The sequence below is a fragment of the Myotis daubentonii genome, chromosome 1 (assembly GCF_963259705.1).
Source record: "Myotis daubentonii chromosome 1, mMyoDau2.1, whole genome shotgun sequence".
NCBI lineage: Eukaryota > Metazoa > Chordata > Mammalia > Chiroptera > Vespertilionidae > Myotis > Myotis daubentonii.
Window position 1 is genome coordinate 57,691,662 of NC_081840.1, and position 19,898 is coordinate 57,711,559.

The 19,898-nt window shown below is 45.4% G+C and overlaps 1 protein-coding gene across 3 annotated transcripts in view; it reads right to left on the minus strand.

Moving 5' to 3' along the window:
- GLDN (gliomedin) overlaps positions 1-19,108 on the minus strand; it is a 55,384-nt gene extending 36,276 nt beyond the window's left edge. The window contains exon 1 of one of the 3 annotated variants that reach the window (XM_059701363.1): positions 18,698-19,108. In XM_059701363.1, the coding sequence (XP_059557346.1) occupies positions 18,698-19,060 (363 nt within the window). In that variant the 5' untranslated portion in view covers positions 19,061-19,108. The remainder of the gene's footprint in view (positions 1-18,697) is intronic. The other 2 variants (XM_059701374.1, XM_059701354.1) reach the window with 2 other exon arrangements.
- Between the last annotated feature and the right edge of the window lie 790 nt (positions 19,109-19,898).

Below are 19,898 nucleotides of genomic sequence, written 5' to 3' on the forward strand. Positions count from 1 at the left end.
GAAGTCCCCGAAGGAGTATGTTCTCCCCCAGGTGTATCTTCAGGCCTGACCCCGGGGCAAACAGGGGTGGCAGGTGCCTGGTGTTGCTACTGCACTACCCAGGACCCTGCATGAGTGCCCCAGCCCTTGACAAAATAGGACCCATGGCCATACCCCAGCAATGACTGTGAGGAGTAGAGGAGGGAGTCTTTATAAAAACCATTCCGTATGTTGTTTCATGATTTGAATATAAATCAGCTGATTTTGCACTTCGAAAACCAATTCATACTATTTTCTAAAAGTATTTAGCCAAAGTCCAATTACCAGATCAGGTTATCAACTGAATTAAAAATGTAACACAGAGTAGGATTTGTAGAAATAACCAGATACAAATCAGTAAGTGTCCTAACCCACTAAACATAAGCTGCCGTTGGTCACTGTAACCTCCTTCCTAACCTTTCCCTTCTCCCACCGGGAGCTCCTCGAGGGCCAACAAGCCCCAGAGTTAGCCTTGTCCCACTGCAGTTCAGGCGGCTTCCTCTGGGCTGCTCCCTGGGAACGGTCAGGCCTTTTGCTGCTCCTCCTGATGAGTCACTGGCAGCATGGACTCCTGCTGGCACCACCTCTGGTGCTGGGCCATTCTCCCTCCAGGAGACAACACGGAGATGGGTGGCATTGTCTGGTCATGCTGCGTCCATCTTGAGGCAGTTCTCCCCCCACATAAAAAGAAAAATAGCAGCCAAATATCAAGTTACTAATCTCAAATCCTTGTCTGCACTTTATTTTTAAGAAGTTGTTATGCTGCAAATTGCCTATTTTTGAGTCCAGCAATTTTACAACTTATCTGGCCAATTGTTTCTTAAAGGGGAAAGTACTAGTACGTGTATATATTTTAAACACATACTAATGCAATGGAATAGCTTTCAAATGAAATGATGTGTAACCATGAGACAATAGAGGTGACTATTGGATCTTGAGGTAGGAAAGAACATTCTGAGCAAGGGAGCAGAAGAAGAATCCATAGAGGAAAGGCCTTATAGATTTGATGACATGAAAATGAATAAACATGGAAAGGCCTAGAAACAAAAGTAAAAGGGAGATAACACCCACGGCCGAAGAACATGGGCTTTGGAGTCAGACCCGCTCCGTCTGCTCTGATTTCTAATTCCTTCACTCACTGGCTCTGGGACCTTGAACAGGATGCTTAACCTCTCTAAGCCTCAGTGACCTGTCTGTAAAATGGGAATGACAATATATATAAAAAGCCAGCAACCGGAATGCTGCAATGACCGGAATGACTGGTCACTGTGACTCCCACTGCAGCCAGCAAACCAGCCTGATGGGTGCTGGGGCTAGTGGCCAACCTCCCGTGACCCCTCCACCCAACCACCTCACCCTTGATCGGCCTCTCCCACCCCGATTGATGGTGGGATGGATGGCCAACCCCCTGTGGCCCTTCCCCCTGGCCACCCCGCCCCTGGTTGCCCCCCCCAACTCTAATAGGGGGCAGTGCTGACCGGCCAACCTCCTGCAGCCCCTCCCCCAGGCCGCTGGCCCCCAAACACCCCCCACACCAATAATGGGTGGGGCCGCAGGCCAATCACCTGCGGCCCCTCCCCCCAGCTGGTCTGGCCCTGATTGGGCCCCAATTGGGGCAGGTGGGCCCGCCGACCTCCTGCCATCTCCTCCTCCTCACAGCCACAGCCCTGATCTGCCCGGATTAGGACCAGGTCGGCTGGACCCCACCCCCGCACGAATTCCTGCACTGGGCATCTAGTAATGAAAATAATGGTGCCCACCTCAGAGGTAAAGATAGTTTTGACATACATATCTAAAGATCTTAGCATAGCATCTGGTGAGTTATAAGTTCTCAATAAATGTTAATAAACTTCATTAAGGGGAAAATATGGCTACATGTATAATACACAAAAAACTAATAACTTTCCTATAAAAGGTCATTTATAAATTAGTAAGAAAAATATTTTTAAAAATTAAAAAATAAGTGAAGACATGAATGAACCAAACACACAATGAAAAATTTCAAATAACCAATAAATATGAAAAATAATTTACCTCACCATAATCAAACACCTGCAGCCCCTCCCTGCTGTTAGGGGTCCAACTGTCAGGGTTTCCAGCCCTCCTCTTTTAAAACTTGAACTACCAACCCTCTAATCCAAGCATGTCAAACTCAAAGGCTAACACGGGCCAAATAAATGAGGCATGCGGCCTGCAGGCCGAAAGTTTGACATGCTTGCTCTAATCCCTTCTCCCACCCAATCTGGCCAAATTCCAGGCTTATGATTCTCCAATTTAGGGCTTATTAGAATCACCTAGGGAGCAATTTACATACAGATTCCCAGGCTCAGCCTCCATCAGTTCTGATATAGGAGACCCAGTGTGGAGCTCAGACATCAGCTTTTTAAACAGATTTTCACAGGTCTTCTTGATGTAGATGGCCCTACCCACACTTTGACAAGTTCTATCTGTGCCATCAAAACAAGGGCCTGTCCTGCATTTTCTCTCTTACCCATCCCCCTCCTTCCCCGGAAAGCTCCCTGTAAGCTCAGACCTTGAGAACTGAGCTCTGAATAAAGAGCTGGGGATCGTTATGTGCTTTTCCTAATGATTTTTTTTACAAGTGTATACGTTTACAAAGTAAAAAGGATCATAGGGTAGCTTCTCCATAAGTTACCATGCTACATCAACTTATTAATTTGCAAAATGATTTAAAAATCATAATATTTATACTTTTCTGTATTTTCTAACTTACAATAAAGGACACACTCACAATCAGAAGAAAGTTATAAAACCCCTAGCCATTCTCTCACATCATGTACCACCCTAGTTGTAGCTTAGGTGTCACTTTCCCAGAAGTGTTTCCTCCTGTCCTGGGTTAGAGGTGTCCTAGGTGGTCCCACAGCATCCGGGCCTCCCCCATTGGGGCACTCCTGCCATTGCCTGATTACTTGTTTATTCCTCACTAACTTAAGATCTAAGGCAAGGGAAGAATACAATGTAGTTATTTTTATAACTGCACCAAATAGCCCAGAGCCTTCCACATAGCCAGCTGTGAATGAGTAAATTCTTCATCTGTCCACAGGCAGGAGCAATGGCCACCCTCCCTTCCTGATCTTCCTGGATTTATCTTCTGCTCTTTTTGTATTTCCTTTGATTTATTACTCCAGTGTTAGACAGTTGGACCTTTTTGGTGCGAGGTTGGAATGTGTCATTTGTAGGTTGGTCGGCCATGTGTTTCTTCCCCTTGGCAATTAGAAGGCGTCCAATTGAGCAATAGCACCCGACAAAGTAAAATTCACAATGTCTAGCACCCAGTAGAAAATTACCAGGCCTGCAAAGAAGCAGGAAAACACAACCCATAATGAGGGGGAAAAGATCAGTCACTTGAAATCCATCTAGAAATGACCTATATAAAGGAATTTGTAGACAGAGACAATAAAATAGCTATTTAAACTGCATTCCAAATGTTCAAGAAGCTAGAGGCAAGATTGAACATGTTAAATAAAAACATAAAAAATATATAAACACTGAATTTAAATTTCTAGAGATGAAGATTACAGTGTCTGAGGTGAAGAGGACACTGAATGGGACTAAGAACAGTTTGGGCACTGCAGAAGATTAGTGAGCTGCATGCAGCCATTAAACGAGTCAAAATGAAGCACATGGAGGAAAAACAGATTAAAAAGTGAACAGATGCCGAAACCGGTTTGGCTCAGTGGATAGAGCGTTGGCCTGCAGACTGAAGGGTCCCAGGTTCGATTCTGGTCGGGGGCATGTAGCTGGGTTGCAGGCACATCCCCAGTAGGAGATGTGCAGGAGGCGGCTGATCGATGTTTCTCTCCCATCGATGTTTCTAACTCTCTATCTCTCTCCCTTCCTCTCTGTAAAAAATCAATAAAATATATTTAAAAAAAAAGTGAACAGATTATCAGTGAGCTGTGGGACAGCTTCAAGAAGCCTAATAAAAACTTTCAAAAAAAATTTTTTTTTAGAGAGAGAGGAAGGGAGAGGGATTGAAAGATAGAAACATTGATGAGAGAGAAATATCATTGATCAGCTGCCTCCTGTATGCCCCCCCACTGGCAATCGGGCCCACAACCCAAGCATGTGTCTTGATGGGGAATTGATCTGGGGACCTCTTGGTTCCTGGGTCAACACGCAACCACTAAGCAACACCAGGTAGGCATCTTTTCATAATTTAATGAGAACCATAAACCTCTATCTCCAACAAGACCAATAAAACCCAAGCACAAGAAATGTGAAGAAAATGATGCTAAGGCATATCATAATAAAACTGCTTAAAACATGCAATAAAGGGGAAATATTAGGGACATTTCTGATAACATTTCCAATTCTAAACTCAAAATAAGTTTCAAGAATGAAGGCAAAGACTTTTCAGACATTTTTTTTTTTTAATCCTCGCCTGAGGACATGCTGTTATTGATTTTGAAGAGAGTGGAAGGAAGAGGGAGAGAAACATCAATCGGTTGCCGCCTGCATCCCATATGCATCTGACCAGGATCAAGCCTGCAACCTGGCTATGTGCCCTAACCGGGAATCAAACCCGTGACCTTTCATTGTATGGGACCAACTAGCCACGATGCCAGCGCTGACTTTTCAGGTATTTTTCTGTCTACCTCTATCATGCTCCAGTTAAAATGAACCATCTGCCATTCAACTGCCTTCTTCCCTGCTCCAGCCCTTGCTTCTAAAATCCTGCCCATCCTTCCAGGCATGGCTCAAATGCCGCCTCCTTCTTGAAACCTTTCCTGATCGCCCACTGGATGTTTTATTCTTACTTCTCTTAAGATCCTATTATCCTTTTCTTTGTGTCTGAAGTGTTTGAGGATTTGTCTTTTCCCTCCCACTAGCCGATACATTCCTTGGGGGCTGTTTGTTGCTCCTCCTCCTCACCCACAGATGCACCCACACTGCCCAGAACAGGCACTGGGCATGTTATATTGACTTATATGTTGCTTATTTGGTAAAAAGGTTTCCTTTGAACTCCTTTCCAAAATATTTCTGACTGATTTAGAAATATTTATTTATTCATCAGCAAACACTTCATAAGTCGGACCCTGTGCTTATAAAGGTAAGACAGCCCGGCCAGTGTGACTCAGTGATTGAGCATTGATCTATGAACCAGAAGGTCGAGATTCAATTCCCGGTCAGGGAACAGGCCCGGGTTGTGGGCTTGATCCCCAGTGGGGGAAAGGGTGCAGGAGGCAGCCAATCAATGATTCTCTCTCATCATTGATGTTTCTATCTCTCTCTCCCTCTCCCTCACTGAAATCAATAAAAATATATTTAAAAAAAAATAAAAGTAAGACAAAATCTCTGGCACCAAAGGCTCACAATTCAGTTAATTGATTTAATTTGTTTATAAAAGAGCTTTTTTTAAAAAGAAAGTTTGGGTTTAATAAGGAGTAGACTGACTCTTAGTTAGAGCCTCCCTGTGTCCAGGGAATGAGTATTCTCAGGTTCAGCATCTCTCCTATTTCCTGGTACACTTCCAACCTTGACCCAATCTTTCCCTGGTATGCAGCTGCCTCTTCAACAGCTTCACTTGGACGTCTAATGGAAATAATGTTAACATGCCCCACCCTGAACTCCTGGCACTCCCCTCAGCCCTGTTCCACCTGCAGTTCTGTCATCTCACTGAATGACAATTCTATCTTCCCATTGCTTGGCCACTAACCTTGAAATCATTTAATTCTTACCCCTTCATCTCACACCTCATGTTAAAGCTGTCAGCAAATCCCATCTACTCCACCATCAGACATATCTAGACACTGTCCACTTCTTGCCATCTCTGCTGCTACCACCCTGGTCTGAACTACTATTGTCTTTCACCTGGATTAATGCAATAGCTATACTAATGGCCTTTCTGCTTCCACTGCCCCACACAGAGTCTAGTCTCAGCATAATGATTCTTTGAAAAGGCAGGTCAGATCATGTTACGTCTCTGCCTAAAATCCTTTAAAGACTCCCCATAAAGGCCAATATCTTTATAACAGCTTACGAGGTCCTACATGAACTGCTTCCCTTGTTCCTCCTCCCCGCAATTATCTTTCTGATCTCCTTTACTACTACTCCCTCCCACCCACTCCGCTCCAGTCTCCTGGCTGTTCCTTGAGCTCCCCCGACACAGTCCCACCACAGGACCTTTGCATTTGCTAGTCCCTTTACCTGAACGGCCCTTCCCCAGATATCTGCTTGGCTCATTTTCTCCAAGTTTTTCCTCAAATGTCACCTTTTCAGTGAGGCCTTCCCCACCAAAATGACATAATTGCATCTTCCCTTCCCCCTCTTTAAACCTCATCCCTACTTCATGGTTCTGCATAACTCTTATCTTCTTCTAATATTGTAGGTAATTTACTTTGGTTTATGCCTGGCCATCTGCCCCACCCCACCCCACCCCCCCACTTTGAAAAAAACATGAAGTCTAAGAGGATGGTGCCCAGTGTGGCTCAGTTGGCTGAGCATCATCCTATGCACCAAGAGGTTGTCGTTTCAATTACCAGTCGGGGGCATGCAGGAGGCAGCAGATCAATGTTTCTCATAGATGTTTCTGCTTCTCTCTCCATCTCCCTTCCTCTCTCTCTAAAAATCAACAAAAACATATTTTTTTAAAGAGTCTAAGAGGATGGGGATTTGTATGCATTATTCATACTGTTTCTCTTGTACCCACTAGAGTGCCTAGGGCAGGGGTGGGCAAACTTTTTGACTTGAGGGCCACAATGGGTTCTTAAACTGGACCGGAGGGCCGGAACAAAAGCATGGATGGAGTGTTTGTGTGAACTAATATAAATTCAAAGTAATCATCATTACATAAAAGGGTACGATCTTTTTTTTTTTTTTAGTTTTATTCATTTCAAACGGGCCGGATCCGGTCCGCGGGCCGTAGTTTGCCCACGGCTGGCCTAGGGGCATAGTAGGTGCTCAGAAACTGTGTTGAATGAATGAATAAATTTCTGACAGAGAAGACACCTAAGTCAGTCTTTCCAATACCTGACACCATCTCCTATTTGGTGGGTGGCATGAATTCTGAGGAAGGAAGTTAAAAAAATGCTTCAGGACCCACCTTTAAAACTCTTAGCATGTCAAGAAACCGGATTCAGAAAGTGGGCTTACTTTATATTTGCACTTGTTGCGTTGTGGATGAATTCATTTGTGAAGAGGTTGTCATCAAATATCTCACTAGGGGCACAGTAAAGAACAATGAGCTATATTTAAAGAGACAAGGTGACTAAAGGTGACAAATTAGAGACCCAAACTGTACAGAGACAGGGTTTTAGTTGTGCGATACAGACAAGTAAGTGCAGAAGGAGTTAGGGGAGAAAGAGATGAGTGTTTTGAAGAGAGCTGAGAATCACTTGTCTCCCCCAGGCTTCTAATGCAGTTTTCTGAAGCAGGAGTGTTCCTGGAATAATCTTTCACTAACTGTTAATAACAACATGTTGTGCTCACACTGTTCCCTTCAACAAGCATCTTTAGAGAATTTCTGATCTTATCTAAGCTTTCTTATCCTCACCTTATAGTCAGGAAAGTGTACATGAATCATAGTTAAGTAAGTTGTCTGATGTTGGGGGAATGGACACAGAATTAAACCATTATCCCCAGACTCTGCCCCGTGGCATTCTTTGTGCACAGCAAAAACAGCTGTGAAGACGCTCTGTCGACCTACTCCCTGCTCAGCCCTTCCTCCCTCAGCACAGGGAAGAGCTATGAGTGGTTACTCCAGAAAACATTTGGAGAAGGTCCTTAGGGTGAGCTGCTCACCCACAAAATAACTGTTGATGCTGTTAGCATCTAACACTGGCTGGATGGGATCACTGGTCTGGCAAACATGCCATTCATAAGGGCTCCCAAAAGATTTAGTCAATGAAAGAATAAATGTATGAGTTCATATTGGGCATACATAAAACTATTTGCAAATTATGGTTACTATAAATAACTTCCCTAAATCTGATGTCTAAAAAATATTTTTTTTCCTTTTGAACCCATCAACCAGAAAAACAACTATCTTGGAAACAACATTCTTTTTAGAGGTCTGTGCGTTTCCCCAGTCACCAAACTTTAGAGTCATCCTAGCATCTGCCTTTCTCTGGCAAGTTCTGTGGATCCCATCTCCATTGTTTTCATTATAAGACTCCAAAAATCCCTGAATCACAGAAAGGTTGCATTTGAGAAATACTAAAATATCAGTAACAATAAGCTAACACATACTGAGTTCTAGGAAACATGCTAAGGACTTTTCGTGGATTATTGAATTGAATCCTTATGATAGCCCTAAGGTAGATACTGCTATCAATGCTCTCTTAAGAATGAGGGAACTGAGGGACACAGAGAGGTTGAGTGACCTGTTAAAGGTCACACAGCTAATAGAGGGATCCCACGTTAACCTACACCGTATGATTCCAGCACTCATTGTAAAGGCTTTGGGGTCTGCCTTTTACTTTTTAGACTTGCAAAGACCTCATTAAGGAAGCAGACAGAGTTCTTCTTAGAAGCAGGAAGTTCTCCTCTCCCTGAGTACTCTCATTCCTCCATTTTCCTTCCCCCCCTTTTTTTTCTTTCTTTTCATCTCATATTCAGTCTCAAATTCAGCATCCTCACTTCCAAACTAACCCCTTTCTGTGCTTCCTCAATTTTGGCCCTGGTGCCACCACCCTTCTCAGTGTGGGATGGGTCTGGACCAGATGGACCATTTCTCCTTCCTACATTTGTCGTTACCAAGATCAATTCGTTCTTCTCTCTTGATATTTTGAGGATATATACCTTCCTCTCCATTTCTGATGCCACCACCTTAGCCAGACCAAAGTTATTTCTTGCCTGGACTAAGGCAATAGCTTTCTAATTGTCTTCTTGCCTCTGGCCTCTCCCCTATCCATTCTTTCCTCTATTACATCACCAAATCATTCCTATAAAACCACTTTTCTCAAGACTCCCCGCTGGCGAAGGGTCTACAATAGTCCCAACTGTCCATCACATTCATTTCTCAAAAGTGGAAATTCAAGGCTCTCTCTCACCCAGCCACCCTCAGTTCCACCCCACCCCCACCCCCCCCCCCACCCCCACCCCCCGCCACCCACACTTCCCGGTGCAGGAAGGCCTGCCTGGCCTCTTGCTCTTCTAGCCCTGCACAATTTTCATTCCGGTCCCGAGGTCTTGGCTCAAGTTATTGCTTGTGCTTGGGATGACTGGCCCTCCTTGCCTGCCCAAATCTCACTAACCTGACACTGCCCATTTCAAGTTCTATCTCCTCTGTGAAATCTTCCTTCATCACTTCAGTGAGAACTGGTTTTCTCTCTCCTGGACTGCCCTCATGCTCATCACACATCTCACTTTCTTCTAGAGGTCTTCCTGTTCCGAGGGATTGGTTCCAAGGTCCTCAGGTGCTGCATGTATGTAAAGGACTTTTTTCTTTTTCTTTTTTGCCTTTGAGTGAAAAGGGTTCCAGACTCCAACACTCACCCACTAGTGTTACCGAAAAACAGGAATGATTTCGTAGTTGCCAGCTCATCATTTGAGGCTGGGTACAGTTACCCACATGTTCCCAAGTGCTTCACCGTTTTTACAAACAGCCCGGGCAACGTCTCCAAAGTTCCCTGCACTTGGGTGAGCACAAGAAACTTTTTCTCAGCGGCAGACAAAGGGTTTACTTATCTACTGCAATCAGAACAAACTCCACAAATTGCATTTTAAATGATCTTTGTTGGCCCTGTTGTTTCAATTCCACCTTTCAGTAAGGAAAATTATGTCTTAAACTTTAGTTAAACTAGAAGCAAATTATATCTTCTTAAAATACAGAGCTGTTAAAACCCAAAGAGCTACATAAAAGCAACTGATGGGCTGGAAAATGCTCCCTTTGTAGCAGAATCACAACCTAAAAGCTTCAGCTTGTTTCACACAACATGACCTTTGGTCTGTAGATAAAATGCATGTAAATTAAGCTTGAATGTCAACTCGATTTGGACAAGGATTTCTTTTTGGGGGAAGGGGAGGGGAGTTTGAGGAATGTCAGCAAAAAAGGAATGTCTTCCCCCCCCCCACCCCCACCCCCCAACCGATAACTGTGTTTTATCAGATCTAAAGACTGTTGATGGTTTCTACACAGGTAACCATATCCTGGAGAACAGGAGATCCTTTGCTCCTCACCCCTGTAAAGCAAATTGTTCTCCTTTCTTAGAAATTGTTTTTGCTCTACCTCCCACTTATATTTTGTCAATTTTCCAAATAAAAGCATCCAAAACTTTTTTTTAGGACTGCCACCAAATAGAAATGAACAGAATTTAACAACAGTGGAGCCAGTCAGAATTGGGGTCAAGATGACTCTGTCAGTGGGTGTCAACCTTCGTCACCAGTGGCCATGCACAGGGTTGGTTGCCCAGGAAATCCAGGACAGACGAAGAAGCCCTCTGGCCATATCAAGGCTAACTCTTTTGTTTTCAATTACAAGATAATTTCGGTTGGTGTAATGCTGATCTAGGCTTGAAGAAGCCAAATATTATCCCGAAGCAGCGGCTGATAGAAGCACATATGAACAGACAACTTGGCATTCTGAGGGATTCGAGATAAAGAATAAACCCAGAAATAAAATGCCGAGCGCATGGGGCAAGAAGGGCTCATGATAAGTAGTGATTAATCTTACTAGCAACAATGAACACTTAATGGGAACCTGACTAGACCAGGCTCTTGTACTTTACCAACAGCATTTCCCTTAAAACTCCTAACAACTCTATGAGGCGTACTATTATCTCAATCTTACAGATGAGGAAACAGAGGCTTGGAAAAGTTAAAAGACTTGCCAGTCACCCAGCTACTGAGCTGTGAGCCCCGGATGTGAATTCACCTGACCCTCCCGCCCCCCGCCGCCACCCCTCCCCCCACAACCCCCCCTGCTCCCCTGAGCCAGACTGCTCACTACCACAACATACCTCAGGGAAGCATCAGGTAGAGAGAATTTGGTTGGGACCAAACAGTGAAAGAAAGACTCCCAGGTTGTTCATGTTAAGGGCAGGGACACCATGGCTGAAGGCAGCAGCAGCACCACATGGGGATAAGCCTGGACCCACTGGAGAGAGATCCTGGGACAAGGGCCATCAGGAGATGAACAAGCCCTTGGCACTGGAAGACCCATGATCTGAGTTGTGGAACTCACCCAGAAAGGGCCCTCTGTCCAAGGACCTCTCAGCCTGTGGTCTACTGGTCAGTGCCCCTAAGTGATGGGCTGGTCTAAGGGGTTCTGCTGTCTCCCCAGAGTGGAGTGGCACTTCTCAGGTGGGGCATTTGTTTTGGGTTCCAAAGGGGAAAACCCATTTTACCCCTGGCACAGCGGCAATGAGGTTTGGAGAAGAGGTAGGGCTCCAGTAGATAAAGAGGAGGTGATTCATCAGGCCCTTTAAGATCCATCCTGCTCAGGTTTAAAGGCCCAGTAGGCTTGTTCCTTCTGCTCTCACCCCTGCTGTTTTGGCTAGAAAGAGTCTAGGGGTGTATTAACAGCTCCAGCATCTGGGAACAGGTCCAAATGGTTTAATGCCATCCATGTGCTCAGTACAATTGCCCTGCTCTCATAGGTCCAGATGCTTAGTCTTGACCCACTTGTTCTTTACATATGTTCTTAGAGAGTCATGATAACCATATATCTACACTGAATATTTTATTGGCATGTGTGCAGAATTTGTGTTGACGAAGCAAGTATCTGAAGCAAGTGCTAAAGTGCCAGCTCTCTCCTGTCTTTCTCAACATACCACCATGACCTGATAGACGAGTTAGGTTTATGGTATGTCCAACAGTACCAACACGAGACACCATCTTTGCAGAGATGCACCTTCAAGTTCACCCCCACCCTTATTTGACACACAAAAACATAGCTTCTGACCTGGAAACCACCCACACCGTGACAGGTGTGACATCCAAGTGCCCATCTGCACATGCTGCTATGAGCTTCCCCTCCCAGGCTCTGCATTTGGGTTTATGGCTTGGGCAGTCCTGTCTTTTTTTGTCCTGCTGTACCTGATTTCTCATCAGTGCCACTCCATCCTGTAGGACCTACGGGTTATAAATTTCTCTCCTTCAACTGAAGAGAACAGATGAGGTCTGAGACAATTCCTGTGGGATTAATGGGTGTTTCACGCTGTCCTAACATTGACTGTACCTGACTGTGGAAGCCAGCCTCCCTCCAGAGTGCAGCCCCACTCTCAGGTCAGCTCTGCCCTGGGTTAGGTCTCTTCTGGGAGGTCTTAAAACCCAGGGTTAACCGATGCTAGAACAGTCCTGATTTAGTAGCTGGGCTCTCCAAAGGAATGACCCCTAGTGTCCCTCTGTTCTAATGGACAACAGTTTACTGCAACGGACCAGACAGAAAATAGTTTAGGCTTTGTGGGCCATATGGTCTCTGTTGCAATTACTCAATTCTGCTGTTTCGTGTGAAAGTAGCCACAGACAATACGTAAACACATGGGCATGGTTGTGTGCCAATAAAACTTCATTTATGGTTATGTTATGAAATATTATTCTTTTGATTTTTTCCCCCCCTAACCATTAAATGTGAAAACCATAACTCTGTGGGCTGTACAAAAACCAGCAGCAGGCTGGGTTTGGCCCCTAGGCCATAGTGTGCTGACCCAAGGTCTAAATCCTCAGCTTTTACACCATCTGGAAGTGACCCAGTCCAAGGGATGGAAGGGGAGGTAAGCCCTGGCACAGCCTTCAAGGAACGATAGCATCCATGCAAATAGGAGCTGTGACTATGGGGAATATGATCCCCCCCCCTTTAAACAAGATAACGTATAGATCCATACACGTGTACCTCATAGCAGTCATCGTGAAAAGCTGTCTGTTACAATCATGAGTTACTGAACACAACTGGAATCTCCTCCTTGAGAACCACCCTCAGAATTGGAGCACATGCTTCTGAAAAGCCACAGTGAAGGGAAATCTCCATCCACTGAAGGTGGAGTTGACTTTTAGAAAAAGCCAAAAGAACCAAAAGCCAAACCAAACCAAAGGCAAAAAGCCATCTCCACTCATCAACCAACAACAACAACAATGGCACCGCTACTGCCGTCCTACCAGAATCAGGTTGGGAATAACTGGGTGGCATGGAGTCGTGCTTGAGCTAAACGAAGCCATTTTTGTTCAAAATCACTCATGAGACTGTAAGATGAGACTGCTGCAGGCTAAGCTTGGAAGCTGTAACATGGCCCCTGACTCTGTGAGTGTTGTTTAGCCAACACTGTCAGCCAATTAAAAACATTTTGGGGGGAATTTTTGTCAATATTTAAAAGCCAAGCAAGTTCACATAAAAAGTCAGATTTTATTTTTATTTTTTTACTTTTCTTGAAAAAAAAAATCAAAGGACCAGGCACACAGAGCTCTAGTTCTTATATGGCAACAATCAGCAAGAGCTTCTCTTTTTTAAAACACACACACACAAAACTTTCTTTTTAAATCCTCACACGAGGGTATGCTTTTTGTTTATTAATTCGAGAGAGAGGAAGGGAGAGAAGAGGGAAGAGAGAGAGAGAGAGAGAGAGAGAGAGAGAGAGAGAGAGAGAGAGAGAGAGAGAGAGAGAGAGAGAATGAATATGAATGATTGGTTGCCTCCCTCAAGGACTGAACCTACAACCTAGGTATGTGCCTGACTGGGAATCAAACCTGCAACCCTCTGGTGTATGGGACAACACTCCAACCGACTGAGCCACTCGGCAAGGGCACATGACTTCAGGCGGCAGTCCCTACACACTGTCATCCCGCAGCCTGGTGGCAGCTGCCATGTAACCTTGTGCTTATGGCCTTTCACTCCAAAAAAGTAACACAATCACCTGGTTCAAAAGTCAAAATAATACACAAAACTATACAGTGAAAGGCTCGTTCCCACACATTCCTACCTTCCCTAAGTAAGCACTTTTGTTTATTTCTTCATTTATCTTTCCTCTTCTTCCTTACACAAAGTAACACAACATATACTTTTCTCTGCCTTGCTCTCTTCACTTAAATTATGTAGGCTCTGGGGGTTGTTCCAACAGCCATACAGAGAGGATTTCCTCATCCTTGTTTCACAGCCACCTAGTATCCCAGTGAGGGTATTGGTCAATTTATTCAACCAGTCCTGCACTGGTGGGCACAGGTTGTTAAAAGTCTTTTGCAATTACAAATATTGTGCAGCGAACGACTATATGCTTATGTCATTTCACAGGGGATAGTCTGCTGTGCAGGATAAATTCTCATAAGTGAAATTGCTGGGTCAGAGGATAAATGTATTTGTCATTTTTTTCAGGTATTGACAAATTGCCTTCCACAAGGGTTGCACTATTTTGCATCCCAAACCCAATGCAAAAGCATGTCTATTTCCTCAACAGAATGTGTTGTCAAAAGTTTGTAGTTTTGTCATTCTGACAGGTAAACATTATTCAGGGCAGTTATAATTTGCATTTTTAAATCAAGAGTTCTTTTTCATGTGTTTAAGAGACATTTGCATTTTTTTTTTTCATGAGAACTGTGTTCCATTTTCCTATTGGATTCCTATTTCTGTTGCTGATTTACTTATTCTTCTTGTTTTATTTTTCCTTACCATCTTCTAGGAGTGATTATATATATACATCAGAAGTTTAGCTCTGCATCTATCATATGAGCTGCAAATATTTTTTCCATGTTGTCATTTATCTTTGCCTTTGTTTAAGGCGTGTGCTTGTTTCTTTTTATTTGCTACACAGACGTTTTGTTATTGTGTGTGCTTTTTAAATGTTAAGTTTTATTTATTTATTGTTTGCTTCTGGCTTTCAAGTTATAGTTTGAAAGAAAGCTCTTCCCCATTTCAAGATTTTAAAATGAAGTTACTCACATTTTCTTCTAGTAATTTTAGAATTTCATTATTTTTATTTTATTTTTTAATTTTTTAAAAAATAATTATTTATTGTTGAAAGTATTACATAGGTCTCCTTTTCCCCCCATTGACCCCACCACCACCATTGCCCCCGCCCCAGGACCTCACCACCCATTGTCTGTGTCCATGGGCCATGCATATATGCATACAAGGTCCTTGGTTGATTATCTCCCATCCGCTAACCCTTCCCTGCCTTCTCTCTGAGATTCTGCACTCTGTTCCATGCTTCAAATCTCTGGATTCACTCCCTTCATCAGTTTGTTACTTAGATTCCACATATGAGAGAGATCATGTGATACTTGTCTTTTTCTGACTGACTTATTTCACTTAGCATGATACCCTCCAGGTCCCTCCATGCTGTCTCAAAGGGTAAGAGATTCTTTTTTATTGTATTCCATGGTGTAAATGTACCACAGCTTTTTATCCACTCATCTACTGATGGGCACTTGGGCTGTTTCCAGATCTTAGCAATTATAAATTGTGCTGCTATGGACATAGGGGTGCATATGTTCTTTCTGATTGGTTTCTGAGGATATATTCCTAGAAGTGGGATCACTGGGTCAAATGACAGTTCCATATTTAATTTTTAAAGGAAACTCCATACTGTTTTCTACAGTGGCTGCACCAGTCTGCATTCCCACCAGCAGTGCGCTAGGGTTCCTTTTTCTCCATATCCTCGCTGCACTTGCCATGTGTTGATTGGTTGATAGTAGCCATTCTGACAGGTATGAGGTGATACTTCATTGTCATTTTAATTTTCATTTCTCTAATGATCAGTGACTTTGAGCATAGAGTTTCATTATTTTTAAATGTAAATTTTTGATCCATTTAGAACTTAAGGTGCACACTGTGAGAAGCAAAACTTTCTTCCTACTGGATGCTCAACCCTAGATTTTGGGCAGGATGATAAAGCTACCAGGACATCAGCAAGGAGACCTGGAATGAGAGAGAGCAGCTGACGGGAGGAGAAGTGAGAGAGAAGTGGGCAGATGGGGCCCAGGCAGAAGAGCGTCTCCTACAGGAGTTCCCATTACTGATCTAGGTTCCAGGGCCCCTTGTATTACTTTCCTTCAAAGCACCCACTTACTTTAAAGATGTAATGTGCTTGGCGATACCAAACTAACTGTACTTAATAATTAGTTATGTTGCCCTTGTAACAAAGTCACTTACAGCTGCCAACCGATCTCTGATCAGAATGTGCTAGCCAGAATCACCATGCTGAGTACATGTACTTTCAGCCCAAAGCACAGAACTCTGAATTATCTGTTAGCTTAAGGAGGCTCATCATGGATAAATGAGCCATTCTGGAGGGCTTTGAAGTGATATTAATCTGCATACAACTTACTTCTTTGTTCTGAGATCTCTAAGGACATGTGGTGACCTCATTGAGGGGACCTCTGATCTTCCCCTCATTGAAGACCTACTGGTGCTGTATAAAAGGGCGGGGAAGGTGTAGACTTCAGCCTTAGGACATGTGTACACCTCTGTCATGCTGTGCACTGAATAGTTCTCTTAGCAACCTTTTCTACTAGAGGAACTGCCCCAGGACAGTTCTTTTTTAAAAAACTGTTTCCTCATCTGAATAATTCTCTGTTCTAAGAAAAATAAAGATGAGAAAAATTTGTAAAGGTGAAGAGGGAGGATGTTGCGGGGGGGGGAGTAAAGGGCTTCTCAGTAATAAAATTGGTTCCTCTGCCTGAAGCAGAGGCCTCAAGGGAGACCCAGTGAGAGAGAGATGCTAAGGCAGCTCTGCCATCAGGAAGGCATGTCCAGGTCCTTCCTGCTGGGGAGTGGGCACCCACCCCCAGGCGTGCGGCACCCTTAACAATTAGTTCAGGATCTCTGGGGGTGACATCTATGCATCAGTCATGTTTAAAGCTCCCCATATGACTTCAGTGTGCAACCACTGCTCTAGAATCCAGCTACTCAAAGTGTGGTCCTCAGACTGGCAGCCTTGCTGTCAGTGGAGGTTTGTTAGAAATGCAGAATCTAAGGTCCCAACTTAGACCTTCTGAATCAGAATCAGCATTTTAGCAAGACCCCTAAGACATTCATATGCACATTGAAGTTAGAGAAGCAGTGGTCTAGAGTAGTGTTTCTCAAAGTGTGGCACCTGAGCCACCTGCATCAAACTCACCGAGGGGGTGGAAAGGTGGGAAATTACAATTCTATATGTCTGAGGGTGGAGCCCTGGGATCATTTTTAATATGCCTACTGTTTGAGAACTACTCCTAAGAGGAAAGCCAGCAATATGATGGTTGCCTTCCCTGGACCAGCGGTAGCCAATCTTTCAGACCACTGGTTGGCAACCACTGCCTGGACTGCATGGAAATTCTCTCATTGACTCTAAGTAGTCAAAGCACGCCCATTTCTCAGCCTGACAAATGTGATGTTCATGCTCGCTGACCTGTAATAGAGCAGGTGATGGTAGTTAAATTTAGCTTTAAGTTTGACACAGAAACGAGTCAATGTCCTTGAGTTAGTGACTGAATAGGCTACAATTTGGATACATAAGTCTCTACCTTAAAAGCAGGATTAAAAAAATATAAAACGATGATGCTTAGATGCAGCCTCTTGGAGGGTTTAAAAAAGAAAACACAACCCTCAAAGCCCACAGTATAGAGACAAGAGAAAGAGCAAATTCCCCTAATGATATTTCTTCATTTTTGAAGTTTTTGAAGTTTCTGCTTGGGCCCAGATTTTTAAATATTTATGGGTTTTAAAAAAATGAAGCCAGGGATGGAAAAATCTGACCTCTCAAAAGATGTGTGTGTAATACTTCCATGTGGTTTAAAAGCATTTCAGTTCATATAAGATATTTAAAAGCTTAAACGCTTAAAAGCTTCTATGATAACAGAAACATTAAGTGGATTGATCTTCAAATACCTAGGATTCCAAACTATTCCTCACACTTGACTTGAGGTGACAGAACTGAAATCTTTGTAATTATAAAGTGAAATAAGATCACGGTGTTGTAATGGATAATAAAATGGAATGGGGAACAGCAATGTGATCTACTTGTAATTGTTAGATAATTACTGAGTTAAAATCAGCAAAATCAAAGAAACTTAGAACTGGAAAAAATGGGGGCTTTGCTTTAAAGACTCTCCTTAGAGCAGTGCTTCTTAAACCTTTTGGGGGGGAGTGCAACGGAGCCCCTTTGGAAAGAGAATGAGAAGCGACAGCCTCTCCCCACATGCACCACCTGCAAGCAATTTCTGGAGTTCTAGAGACTCCCTGGAGCACATATTAGAGCCTCAGCTTTGAAACTGAATGTAGGAAAACCGTATTATGCTTAGGAGCAACTTTTTCAGCATCAAGGTCCTAGGTGGTTCGTAAAATTAGGGCTGTTTTCACTTAAACACAGACAATTAGGTCAGCAATCTCATGACATGGGGCGGGCCGAGGCAGGTGAAAAACCAGACCCCTAGATTATGCCAGGAAAAGAATCCCTTGGTTGAAGAAGTTCGCACTCTCAGAAATGCGGCCTCCCTGCTCTCATGGGGCCAGGGCGTTGCGCAGGCAGAGCCCTGAACTGCCTTGGCTCCCTTCACGCCGGAAGGTGAAAACTTTTGTCCAAAGTTACAAAGGAAAGTAGGCTCTTACAAACACGTTCTACAGCCCTCATTTATCTGCAGACTCAGCGACGACCCTTCCCCATTGAACACTGACCCCAGAGACACCCTCCGGGCCTCGGCCGCACAGCGCCCCGCCCTCTGGCCAGCGGGGAGAGGGCGTCCGGGCTCTTTCCCGCACTGCCCGCCGCCCACCCTGGCAGGGGCGCCACGGGGCCCGAGCCCCGCCTACCGGCACCATGGAGTAGGTCATCATCATCAGCATGTCCTGGCTCTCGGCGCGGAGGTGCGGCACGGGCTCCCCGCTGTGGCTGCGCCTGTTGCGCGCGGCGCCCGCGGGGTCCCGGGGTGGCGGGGGCGCCCGGCGCGGCGCGCGACTCAACTCCTCCAGGAAGGCGCGCAGGGCGCCATCCTCGCGCTGCTCCCGGCCCCGCTGCGCCTCCAGCGCCCGCAGCGCCGCGCTCAGCCCGCGCCACTGGCACAGGGCGAACACCGTGCCCGCGGCATTGAGCGCCGAGAGCAGCGCCACGGCCGCTAGGGCGCCGCGCAGCCCCCAGCCCGCGCCCCCGCAGCCTCGCTCCGCGCTCCGGGCCATGCTCTGCGCACCTCGGGCGGCCGGACCGGGCTGGGCGGCCTCGCGCCGGGGCAGCCTTTATACGCCACGGGCCAGCCGTGGGCTGGTGGCAGCGCCGTGAGTCACGCCGCCCTTTGGCCCGGCTGGCGGGGCGGGTGGGGGGACAGTAGCAGTGGCGCCCGAGCAGCCCGGAGGGACCGGCGGGCGGAGGTGTGCAGAGGGGGAGAGGAGCCAGTGGGGACGGCCCGCGAAGGAGGGGTAGAAAGGGCTCATGCACCGGGCGCTGGCCAAGCAAACCAGGAAACCCGCCTCTCCCTTTTCCTGCTGCCCAGCCTGTCGGTATTGCTGTGGCCCAGACGGGCAGGCTAGGGTCAGTCTGAGGGGGAGAGCAGGAATGTCCATGACCAAGAAGTCACTGGATTCTTCCCTCTGTTCCCCCCACACTGCCCTCTCTGGGAAAGATCATGCCCCACGCCAAGCACAGGTCCACTGACCCTGAAAGATCTGTTGCTGGGCAGAGTCCAGGCTGCCCGTCACTCCTCCCACCATCACAGGACCGGGAAGAGCCCCTGATGACCCCACTAGATCTTTTCAACGAAGGGGATAGAGACGGAGACAGTTGACATTAGAGGGTTAAGAAGGCCACTGTTCAGAAACAAGAAAACCCAGCCTTGCCTGGCCAGTCATCTGTGCAGGGAGAGTTCCAGGATTTGACAGGTCAAGAACTCTCCCATGAAACCCATGCCTGGGAGGTGGCAGGGTAATGGGAGAACAATCAAGGGTGGAATCAGACCTGGTTCTAATCCCATTCTGTCGCTAGGGGAGCGGGGGCATTTCGTGTCCCAGGACAACTCCGGGC